Source organism: Suncus etruscus, chromosome 17, assembly GCF_024139225.1.
Source record: "Suncus etruscus isolate mSunEtr1 chromosome 17, mSunEtr1.pri.cur, whole genome shotgun sequence".
In the NCBI taxonomy this organism is placed as follows: Eukaryota; Metazoa; Chordata; class Mammalia; order Eulipotyphla; family Soricidae; genus Suncus; species Suncus etruscus.
Window position 1 is genome coordinate 40016317 of NC_064864.1, and position 13217 is coordinate 40029533.

General features: G+C 36.8%; 1 protein-coding gene across 1 annotated transcript in view; it reads right to left on the minus strand.

Annotated features, from left to right (window-relative positions):
- Positions 1–663: 663 nt before the first annotated feature.
- The window catches only part of BLNK (B cell linker), a 106521-nt gene continuing 93967 nt past the window's right edge, over positions 664–13217 (minus strand). The window contains exons 16-17 of the mRNA XM_049790885.1: positions 3443–3598; positions 664–893 (exon numbers count right to left, since the gene is read on the minus strand). Coding sequence (XP_049646842.1) covers positions 774–893; positions 3443–3598 — 276 coding nt within the window. The 3' untranslated portion in view covers positions 664–773. The remainder of the gene's footprint in view (positions 894–3442; positions 3599–13217) is intronic.

Consider the following 13217-nt stretch of genomic DNA (forward strand, 5'->3'; position numbering starts at 1 on the left):
TTTTGAATGAATGTTTTTAAGTTCTGGTAATAAGTACCCAAAAGTGGAATTGCTGAGTCATATGGCAGTTCAATTCTTAGTTAACTGAGGATTCTCCATATTTTTCATGGGGATTGAACCAAACAATATTCCTACTAGCAGTAAATTAGAATTTCCTTTTCACCAAATCCTCAACAGCACAAATAGATCCTATTATTTTTAATATGTGAGATAGCCTAAATTTCTAGCATATTTGTTTTATCAAAAGTTTTACTATTTTATTCTGAAGAAAAAAAAGAGTGTTATATAACTGAAAAATTGGGACCAGAGTGCAGTGGGCAGGGCACTTGCCTTGCATGCAGCCAACTCACGTTCAATCTCTACCATTTTGTCTGTATGGTCCTCTGAACCCTGTCAAAAGTGATCCTTGAACTTATAGCTAGGAGTAATCCCTGACCACCATCACCACCACCATCATCATCATCATCAACAACAACAAAATAGAAATGACATGATCAAATATACTTTACATGTTTTTTAAATAAAGACATTTATTTAGACAATATTAGTATCATATTAATTCAACCTCACTAGATATTAACAGCTCATCAAATTAGGCAATATAATAAGTCCATGAAGGTTTCTTGTAATAAGTGGATGACTATATCAACAGCTTCACCCATCTTCTGTTTTATTACTAGATGATCCATAATCCAAAATATGAAGTTTTGAACTATTTCCTCAAATGTATTAACTTGGTGCAAAAGTCTGCAGTGGTGATGTTGACTTAAAAATTATGAAACTTTAACTGCATATTTCAGTCTTGTAGAATCCTTGGTGTTATTTTGACTGTCAATAAGAACCAAAGGACTGTGTTGGTGATTCTTGATAATTTCAGCAACACTTCCGAAGTACTAGATCAAGAAAACATAGATAATTATACATTAGCATTATGCTATTTTTTGCTCCATTTTCTCCCATGTTCTCTTATTTTCTCAAGTTTGTCAGCTACCAGGTATCCTATTCATAAATGTAGTTGCGGGGCTGGAGAGATAGTGCAGCAGGTTAGGCACTTGAATTGCATTTGGTTCTCTGAGCTAAACCAGAAATAATTGAAATAATCATTGAGTGCAGAGCCACATTTCCAAGTGTGTCCAAAACAAGAACAACAACAAAGTAGTGAATTTGAGATTCACTAATAAACAGAAAAACGTAATTTGTTAACTCAATCTAAGGTCAGTAAAGTAAAGAAAATATATTAAAACTATGTAATATTTAATAGTGTATTTACACAAAGTCAAAACAACTGCATAGGGGCTAGAGCAATACTGCCAGTAGTGTTTGCCTTGTATTCGGCTGACCTGGGTTTGATCATAGTACCCCATTATGGTTCTCTGAGCACCACTAGGAGTGATCCCTAAGTCCAGAGCCAGGAGTTAACCCTGAGCACTGTTGAAGTATCCCAAACAACAAATAAGCAAAAACAAAAACATTCAGCTGGGTAAAAAGTAAGCACTGTTGAAGTAGACCAAACAACAAATAAGCAAAAACAAAAACATTCAGCTGGGTAAAAAGTAAACTTGTTAATTGGTTACTCTCTCTACTCATATATACTCCCAAACAAAGAAACATACTTTACAGAGTTATTTCTGACTTTTCATGTTTGATGTCATGAAACTAAAGTTCACATTTTCTACTTGATGTCTGTTGTTCAGAAAGCACAATCTTTTGACTTTAGATATTTAAGAGTTTTAATGGATTTTTAATATTTGTAGATGCCAATATAATAATATAATACATTATTTACAGTTATAGATTGGCTATATTGCAAGTGGAATGAAATTATTTATTCTGTGGTGGAAATTAAGGTTCTTTGGGCAAAGAAGAATTTCTCCTATTTACTAGTGTTTCAGAGCAGGACAAGAAGTACAGAGCTACCTGGGAATCCAGGAGTCACAGATTTTCAGAACTGCTGATCAGGACAGCTCCCTGAGCCACTCTTAAGCCTCTTGAAGTAACTGAACCTCTCTGAAGGCTTTTGAAAATATTCATCCTAAAATATCTGTCCTAAAGGCAGGCAGAGGAGAGGGTAGGGGGAGGACAGGAGGGAAACAGGGACATTGGTGTCAGGAAATGTGCACTGTTGAAGGGATACGTGTTGTATATTGTAATAAACTCAAACATGAACAACTTTGTAATTATCTCAGATTTATTCAATTAAAGAGTTTATTTTATTAAAAAATGAGAAGCAGATACTCTAACAGTGCTGTGTTGTTAAAATGGTGTGTTCATAAAAGCATCACTAGCAGAATTGTAATTTCTGATAGCTTAATAGATTAAAATAAAAAAGAACCTGGGGGTAGAGTGGGAAGAAATTATTCATCCTGAGTCATTCTAACTCAGTAGAATCTTTTCTGTCACTTACTACTAATTACTTGGGTTGGAAAACCTAGTATGTCTGGAACCTAGAGTTGGTCTTATGCCAGAAAACTTCAGGGGTAAGGTCTCCTTGTATTTAGGCTAAGGCCTTTCCTTTCCATGTCACCCATATTTTGCTGGGCCTATGCAAACAACAATTGTCACTCTAACACCATTTTTGCTGTGCTCCTTTGACTCTAATCCTTAAAAATATCCACTTAAACTTTTTAGGTTAACTTAAACTAATATGCATGTGCATGGAACTGTAAAATAATACTATGCCTTCAACTCTACCTCTCTGAATCCTTCCGTGGTCATCTACCTTAGCACTTGAATTGAGATGCTATAGCTCTGAAAACTGACTGCTATTCTTTTTTGTGAGGATGGGGCATACCCAGCAGTTCTCAGGAGTTACTCCTGGCTCTCTACTCAAAAATTGCTCCTAGCAGGTTTGGGGGGCCATATGGGATGCTAAAGTATGCTATTACTATGCTATTGCTCTAGCCCCTGAATGCTCTTCTTATAGAAATTTTATTTAACACTTCAACCTCAGACAGAGAAACCTTGAGTCAGATTGACCCCATTAAGGACCAAGATATAGTTCTTATATATAGTTCTTTCATATTCCAATCTTTTTCTTTTTTTTTTCTTTTTTTTTTTTGGTTTGTTTATTTTTGGGCCACACCTGGCGGTGCTCAGGAGTTACTCCTGGCTGTCTGCTCAGAAACAGCTCCTGGCAGGCACAGGGGACCATATGGGACACCGGGATTCGAACCAACCACCTTTGGTCCTGGATTGGCTGCTTGCAAGGCAAACGCCGCTATGCTATCTCTCCGGGCCCCCAATCTTTTTATTTTCAATTTTTACCATATACTGCAGGAAAATTGTATTTAATCTTGTATTCTATTTTTGACTCTTCTGTAAAACTTGGATCAATTACTCTCATATACTTTCTCCTAATTTTAGCACATAATGTATAGTTTGCCATTGTGTTCCATATATCAATATATAGTTATACATTTGGATTAAAAGATAAATTACCCACCTCTTCACCATTTTTCTTTCTGCCCAAAGCATACTGTTTGGTTGCTTCAATAAATCTCACAGGGATATTATATACTCGCTTATTAAAGAATACAACTAGTGTATATGGCTGTTTGGAATCATGGCCAGAGCTTTTCCTAATAAGAAATGATCCATCCTGTTTAATAAAAGAAAAACATAAATATTGTTAATATTATTTAAATTTATACAGATTAGAAATAGCTTATACAATTCTTTATGGTCAATAGTTAATTGATAAATATGTAGTTTTATTATTTGTTGACATTTATTATTTTATTTTATAAGAAAAGCTTGAATAGAAGAGCCCACCACCACCAAGGATTGAGGCAGAAAGGGGCATCTGTTTGGTGGTGCCCAAGACAGCATCATGAGACTTACAATAGGAAAATCCTCAGCTTGAGCTCAGTGTAGTGGGAATAGCAAAATCATAGCCACTCAGCTTTGCTCTGTGACTTTGTATTTTTTCCAGTCAAGGAAATGTACCATAACTTTTAATAAGAGTACTGTACATCAAAGTTCACAATGAGAAAAAGTATATGCAGAATTACACGACACCTTTTGACTGAAGAAGCTAGTTTTGGAGACCCAACCAACACATGCCACTTACATTACATTTCTGATCAGGACTTTGAAAGACATGTTATGAATGTTCAATGAACTTAGAGAAATGATGAAACAGATAGCCCAAAAGACTCGAGAGCATATGAGAGTAGAAATGAAAAACTTCAAACAGAAATATCAAAGCTGAAAAACATGGTAGGTAAAATGAAAACCTCACTAGAAAGTTTCACCAGCAGAGAAAAGCCACTGAGGCAGAATCAGTAATATAGAAAATGACCTGCATAACTCCTTCATACAACAGAAGAGGCCGGAAAATACTCAAAGAAAGTGAACAGATGACAACAGAACTCTGGGATAAGCTCAATAGAAAGAACATGAGAATCATTGGGGTCCCAGAGACCTAGGGAGAAAACCCAGTGAAGCATCAACAGTCTAGGACATTATTACTGAGAATTGCCCAGAACTAAAGAATGCATACAACTATATTCTGAGTGCCTGAATAATACCAGCTAAAAGAGATCAAAGAAAAGTCTCCCAAGGCACATAATAGTTACAATGATAAAAACAACAGAGTGATAGAATACTGAAAGCAGCATGATCATAAAAAAATTATGCACAAAGGAGCATCCTTAAAATTTCCAGCAGATTTATCACAAGAAACTCTCAAAGCTCAAAGGCAGTGAGTGACAAAACTCAAGGAAATGAATACTTCACCGAGGATACTCCATCCAGCCAGACTTTAATTCAAGTTTGAAGGTTCTACTCCAAGCCGAGGCAGACCCAACAAACATGACAAACTTTCACAATAAGATGACACTTAATCCTATGACAATCGTCTCTCTCAACATCAATGTACTAAATACACCAATTAAGAGACATAGAGTGGCAAAATGGATCAAAATGTTGAACCCCCAACATTCTACTGCCTGCAAGAATCACATCTGAATAGTCAGAGTAAACAAGGACTCAAAGTCAAAGGCTGAAGGACATTCATCAAGCAAACAACTTTCTTAAAAGGGCTGGAGTGGCCATACTAATATCAGACAACATAGACTTTAAGCTTAAAATCATTATGAGATAGAGATGGAAATTCCTTAATAACCAAGGGATATGTATAACAGAAAGAAATCACACTCTTATACATATATACATCTAATGAGGGGCCATAAAGTATTTAAAACAATTGCTGAAAAATTTGAAGACAGATAAATAGCAACACAATAATAATGGAAGACTTCAACACTGCCCTGTCACTTCTTGATAGGTCAACCAGGCTAAAACTCAACAAGGACACACTGGCTCTGCAGGAAGAAATGAAAGAGTGGCTTGGTAGATATATACAGGGCTCTCCATTTAAAAAAAAAAGCCTAAATCACATTCTTCAATATACATGGGACAGTCTCCAAGATAGATGACATGCTGGGTCACAAAATATACTTCCATAAAATCAAGAGGATACAAATTATATTGACTACATTCTCAGATCATTATGCACTGAAATTGAAAGTGAATTACAGACACAGAGAAAGAACTTTAATGCATAGAAATTAAATAGCTCATTAATGAACAGTAAGTGAGCTGTAAATGAAACCAAAGGGGAAATAAAAAATTTCTGGAAACAATAATGAAGATACAAATTATCAGAATTTGTGGGACACAGCAAAAGCTGTATTAAGATGAAAAAGTATAGCCTTGCAAACATTCATCAAGATGGAAGAAGGAGCCTACTTTAATAACTTAATGGAACAGCTTAAAAATTAGAAAAGAAAAAGGCAGATGGAAGAAAATAACGAAGTACAGAGCAGAAATGAATTGGAAACCAAAAATATAATTCAAAAGATTAATGAAAGCAAGAGTTGATTCTTTGAAAAAATAAACAAAATCAATAAACTACTAGCAAGACTCACAAAGAAAGAGAAAGTTAATAAACTAAATTAGAAATGAAAAGGGGAGATTACACAGAAACTACAGAAATTCAAAATGTCATCATAGATTACTTTGAGAAACTCTATGCCACAAAGCAAGAAAACCTGGAAGAAATGGAAAAATTATTTGACTCTTATAAATTTCCAAAGTTGAACCAGAGTGATCTGGCATATCTGAACAGACTGATCACTATTGAGGAAATTAAAATAGTAATTAAAAATCTTCCAATATGGGGCCAGAGCTGTGGCACAAGCAGTAGGGTGTTTGCCTTGCACGCGCTAACCTAGGATGAACTGCGGTTCAATCCCCCAGCATCTCAAATGCTCTCATATGGTCCCAAGCCAGGAGCAATTTCTGAGCGCATAGCCAGGAGTAACCCCTGAGCATCACCAGGTGTGATCCAAAAACAAAACAAAACAAAACAAACTTCCAATAACAAAAGCTCAGGCCCAGATGGAGTCACTAGCTAATTCTTTAAAGATAACCTACTGCCAATCCTTTTCAGGATTTTCCAGATAATTGAAGAAACAGAAAATCTCCCAAATAGCTTTTACAAAGTTCATATCACACTGATACCAAAAGAAGACATAAATGCCACAAAAATAGAACTACAGACCAATATCCTTGATGAACACAGATGCAAAAATCCTCAACAAAATCCTAGCAAATATGATCCAATCGCTCATCAAAAAGGTCTCCTAGGTATCTATCCCTAAGTTGGAAGGACACTGATTCCAAAGTATGTGTGCACCCCACTATTTATCGCAGCACTCAGTATAATAGCCAAGTCTTGGAACCAACCTCGATGTTCAACAACAGATGAATGGATAATTAAGATGTGGTATCTATACACAATGGAATACTACATGGCAATCAGAAATGATACAATCACAGACTTTGCAGTACGTGGATGGACCTAGAACATATTATGTTAAGTGAAGTAAGCCAGAAGATGAAAGATAAACACAAAATGATAGCACTATTCTGAAGCACCTAGAACATACACCTTATATACAACTAATACTCAACAATCAAATAACAGGGTTTAACAGGGTAGAAACCCCAAACACTGTAATAGTCAACATATACCAGAGAGCAGTGCCCATAACACATGAAAGAGGAACAACACAAACTCTTGACTACACACTATACCACAAAAAAAAAAAAAAAAAACAAAACAAAACAAAAAAAAAAACAAAACAGCAACAGCAGAAACAGCAGCATAGAAAGACCAGGTAAGTAATCAGCCTTCTAAAGGCCCATAATAAGCCTTTAGGGATCTTATACAAAATTGCAGGTAAAGGATACCATGGGAAACCACTGACTCTAACGGAAGCATTCCATAAAAATATGTTTTAATGCCTTAATCTTTCTATACTTAAAATAACCTCTCAGCTTTTCTGTCCACAGGCGTTCTTGGATACAAAAGGTGGACAAACTAAAATTGCATCTCGGGGCTCATTCACACGAGATACCATACCCAGCTTGCACTATGAGAATGTCCCGATAAAACTTTTTAACATACCCTTTATCCCCAGGTAATATCTTCATTTAGGACTTGAAGCACGTGACCACCCAGACCCCCGAAGCAGCAACTGTGACCTATAGACTTACACTACAGGCCCTACTCATCGAACACACTCAAACAAACTAGCATTCCCTCGCTCTTTTCACTACTCCTCTCACTACTGTTTTTTTTCTTTTTCTCTCTTTTTCTTTTTAATTTATTTTCTCTTTTCTTTCCTGCACCTTCCATATACTTTCCCCTTTCACCCCTTTAAAAATTCGACTATCCCTTCATCCCACAATCCCATCCAGATTCCCCACATTAAAACTCTTCACCCTCAGTTCCTATTCCATTAGGCATCAAGAATGACCTCCTTCCCCAGTGAACCAGTACCCAGCACCCAAGCGAAGGGACAACCAGTCAAACCCACACCTCGCCCCCTACAAGAAAAGGCAACCAACTCCCCTGCTGACTCATGCTGCATGGTCCTCCTTACCAACCCTTCCTAACGTGGACTGTTACTTGAAACCAGATTTAGCTCTACAAGTATCCCCCAATGCATGAACTCTTCCCAAGTCCTCCCTTCCGCAAATCTTTTGCCAATCTCAAGGTCAGGTTGGGAGATGAAAAGACGCCTGGGAACCCACACACCACAAGAAAATCTCAAAAGACAATAGGGAAACCTATACTACCATCATAAGTATAAGACCTGTACTACACTACCTCTTTACCTGCTTTTCCCCAAATGCAAGATACTTTCTTGCATCACCTTGTTCCTTTAATTAATTTTTTACTTCATTTCTTAAAAATCTTTTTTCTTGTCATGTATATACATAAGCACATATTTTTTATTTCTATTTTTATCTTTTTTGGGTGTGTGACCTGTTTTTGTTTTCTTCTCTTTCCACCCTTGCCAGGGCATGCCTAAGCTTTTAGGGGGGCTTAGCCCACCAGATGTATCCTCAGATTTTCCTGGTGGGTAGAACTAATTTAACCGCCATGGGGTTCCTCAAAAGACCCGCTGTGGACGCCTTTTTCCCCTGCGTGGATGGTTGAGGAATTTCCAAAGAGACGCCTGGCATTACATTTTCAGCCAGTATCTGACTATCTCTCCTTTGTTTATATCAGGGAAAATATTGACCTCTATCAAATAATTTGGCCCAGAAATTCCAGCACCAAAGTTTATTTGAGAACCCCCTTTTCTGGATATAGTCAGCCCTAAAAACAAAGACAATTTTTCTCCCCTTTTCAATATGTCCTTTGCAGCTACAGTTTCTGATAATCAAGGGTGTAACCAGAATACAGATTTTGACTTTTGACACTCCTTTAAAAATAGGGAAGCTCATTCCTGGGGATTTGGTACCTTCCTTCATTTAACCTCTAAAACAATAGGGTCCAGCCTAGAAAGACCAAGTTTCTAGATATTCCCTTCTTCCTCCTAATCCCGATTTTTGCATTTAAAGTAAGCTTGTAAGGAGTTACCTTGAGTTGTGTGACCTTCTCTCTTGTAACTTAGAATTTTTAGTCATATCCATTGCTTATTGTCATTGTTGTACTAGGCTTTGTAATTACAATTATTCTTCACCTGTGTCTAATTTTACCCCTATAAATTCCCCTGCTCAAAAAATTAAACTTGTTGCACTCCTGCCAGAAACGTGTTGACCCCACATACTTCATGTGGTATTATTATTTTATATTTTATATTCGTCTGCTCGTGTTACCCGTTTTCCTCCTGTGAAAGGACTATGACCCACGAGAATTGCTGAGACGCAAGATTTCTACAACACACCCTCAAATGCACTGGCAATATAATGTAGCACCATTTCTCCCTGCAAAGGTACACTAAAAAAAGGGGAAATCTTACATATAAAAATGAGCTCTTTATTAGGGATAAGAACTCATACTTGTTTACAATACAGGGGTATCTCCCACCTTGAAAATATGTCACGTGGTCCCAACTTAGACCCCAGGTGATTAGACACCAACCATCCAGCCTTGAACCCTGGACCACAGACATAGAAACAACGCACTTCTTTACAATAGCCACAGAAAACAAATCCCAACCAGGACATCCTTAATAGTGCTCGGACACCAACAAGTGCCAGCCCTAATATGATACCCTGACAACAAGGAAAATGGGAACAACTTGACCTAAGAGCAAGTTATCCTACCTCACCAACGAACAATAAGACAAAATCAGAAGATTTGTCACCCGTTCTATCCAAATGCCAAGATCGTGATTTACAGATGACAGGCTGACAGAACCATGGCCAGACTGTATGTATCCTGGGACCAATAAAAAGCCCTAGTCTAGGGTGTGAGCTACGACCTGCAAAACAACTATGATCCCTAGTTCCAGAGATCTGTCTGAGACTATTGCAATGAAAGGGGACCTCTGGAAACATAATGGAAGACGCTATCCCAGGCCCCTTCCTAGGATCAGCGCAAAGACCAGGACCACCAACCACAGAAGACGAATTAAAATGACACTGAGGGAACAGAACTTCTAGATCCAAAAAGAAAGACATAATCATAAGTTCAACTACTTGACTCGTGCAGATATCGAGACCTCTAGATACAGAGGTCTGATGTTATCACCCAGGATGGAGCAGAAGTCTTCCATACACCACAAAAGCACCAAGGGGAGAGTAAATGAACTTGAAAGGAGTCTATAGTTAATCCCATGACAATATACTTCAAGGGTGGAGAAACCCTGTATCTCTTAGGCAAAGGAAATTCCTTTTTGAATGACCCCAATATTTACTGTGCATCTGCATGAGGGGGAAAAAAAGCACAAAACAATTTTTTTAAATTATTATTTACTTATCTATTTTTTTTTGTTGATTTCATTGTTGTGGTTTGGCTATTGAAGTGGATGTCTCCATTTATATTTATTTATTTATTTTCTTCTTTTCTTTTTTTATGTGCTCTGCCACATTTTTTATCTCAAAACCATGGCTTTTATATGGTGCATACCCTTTTGTTTTTGTTTTGCTTTTTTTTTTGGGAATGCTCACTGGATATTTTATTTGACAGTACTTTATGTACTGTTGTGGTGTTTCACCTTCTTTTCCCCCTTCTTCTCTCAAACGAAGGATGAAAGCCTCTAGAACTCCGCCCATTTCCGGAGTATCTGATTCTTTTTTCTTTTTTTTTTTTTTCTCCAGGTTATTACTTTTCTCTTCTTCAAACAAACCACATAACTTGAACTATCTAGTCCCACCTCCCAATTGGGGGGGGGAAATAAGGGAGGTACCAAGACCAAAGAAGTGTAAGACCACTAAGTAGTAAGCTAGGCACAGAGGGGACCACTTATTCTAGCAGCCCCGGGGGTAAGGGAAGAGGATATGGGAAGAAGGACGGGAACAGAGGTGGAGGGAGGACAATTCAGTGATGGAAACTCCCCTGATTTTATGTCAATATGTACCTAAAATATTATTGTCAATGATATGTAAGCCACTATGATTAAAATAAAAATTATATTTAATAAAAAAAGGTCATACACCATGACCAAGTAGGGTTCATCCCAGACATGCAAGGATGATTTAACATAAGCAAGTCAATCAACATAATACATTATATCAACAAAAGAAAAAATGTATGATCATATAAATAGATACAGAGAAGCATTTGACAGGGTCCAACATTCATTAATAATAAAAATATCTCAGCAAAATTGGAATTGAAGGAACTTTTCTCAATATAGTCCAGGCCATTTATGACAAGCCCATGGCAAATATTATACTCAATGAAGAAAAATTAAAAGCCTGTCCTCTAAGATCTAGCACAAACCAAGGTTGCCCTTTCTTACTATTCAACATAGTATTGGAAGTATTTGCCATAGCAATTAGGCAAGAAAATTATATTGAGAGCATCCAAATAGGAAAGGAAGAAGTCAAGCTTTGTTTGCAGATGACATGATACTATATTTAGAAAATCCTAAATACAGGGCTGGAGAGATAGCACATTGGTAAGGCATTTGCCTTGCATGCAGAAGGACTGTGGTTCAAATCCCGGCATTCCATATGGTCCTCTGAGCCTGATGGGGGTGATTTCTGAGCATAGAGCTAGGAGTAACCCCTGAGCACCGTCGGGTGTGACCCAAAAACCAAAAAAAAAAAAAAAATCCTAAATACTTTGCCAAAAAGACATCATAAGAACAACCCATTCACAATTGTGCCTCAGAATCTCAAGTACTTTTGAGTCAACTTAACTAAAGAGATAAAAGACCCATACAAATTAAATTATAAAACACTGCCTCAAGAAATAAAAGGACAGAAGGCAATGGAAACATATACCTTGCTCATGGATTGGGAGGATTAACATAATTAAAATGGCAATAATTCCCAAAGCATTATATAGATTTAAAACAATCCTTCTAAGGATACTCATGACATTTTTCAAAGAAGTAGATCAAACAATCCTGAAATTTATTTAAAACAATAAATGCCCATGAATAGTTAAAGAAATCCTTGGGAGAAAGAAGATGGGATGCAAACTCTCCCCACCTTTAAATTGTACTATAAAACAATAGTAATTAAAAACAGCATGGTATTGGAATAAACATACCCTCAGACCAATGGAATAGACTTGAGTATTCTGAAATTGATCACCGGGTATACAACCAATTAATCTTTGATAAATGGGCAACAGATACAAGATACAGCAAGGAAAGCCTCTTTAACAAGTAGTAGTGCTGGGAAAACTGGTCAATGACATGCAAAAAGGTGAACTCAGACCTCTTGTTAACAACATGCATGAAGGTCAAATCAAAATGATTAAAGATCTTAATAAAAGATCTGAAACCTTAAGATACATAGAGGAAAACATAGGTAAAACACTTCATGACTAAAACACTTCATGAGACTAAAGGCATCTTCAAGGAGGAAACACCTCTGTCTAAGCAAGTGGAAGCAGAGATAAACAAACGGGACTACATTAAACTGAGAAGTTTCTTCACTACAAGGGAAACAATAATTAGGATACAAAGGCTATCTATGGAATAGGAGTAACTATTCACACAATATAAATCTGATAAAGGGCTAATATCTAAGATATCTATAGTACTGACAGAACTGAACAAAAAAAATCTAACACACTATTAGGTATCTAGGAACACAAAAACACAATACAAAAATTATTCCTACACTCCTATGTTCATTACAGTATTATTTACAATAGCCAGAATCTGGAAGCAACCCATCTGCGTGACAAGAGATCAGTTGCTAAAGATACTCTGGTATATCTACACAATGGAATACTATGTAGCCATTAGAAAAATAAAGTCATGAATTTTGCTTAAACATAGATAGTCAGGGAGAGTAATTATACTGAATGAAATGAGTCAGAGGGATAAATATAGAATAATCATACTCAAAATTGGGATATAGGAAAATAAAAGACAGTGTGGGGATGATATCCAGAAACAATAGAGATGAAAATCAGGAGGACCATTCCATGGTAGATACCTTGCCACAAAGAGTGGAGAGTGCAGTTAGAGTAAAGAAGATCTAATATGCAAAAGACATTCATGACACTCCGTCATTTGCAGTAGTATAAACCACAATGTGTCAAAAGAAAAGGGGAGAGAGAGAGAGAGAGAGAGAGAGAGAGAGAGAGAGTAAAATGCCTGCCTCAGATATGAGGCACTGATAAAGGTTGTTATCATTGTATGACTGTAACTTAATCATGAACAACTTTATCTGTGGAAAGAATACTATATTATGAACAACCTTGTAACCAAAAATTTTGAGTAATGTCA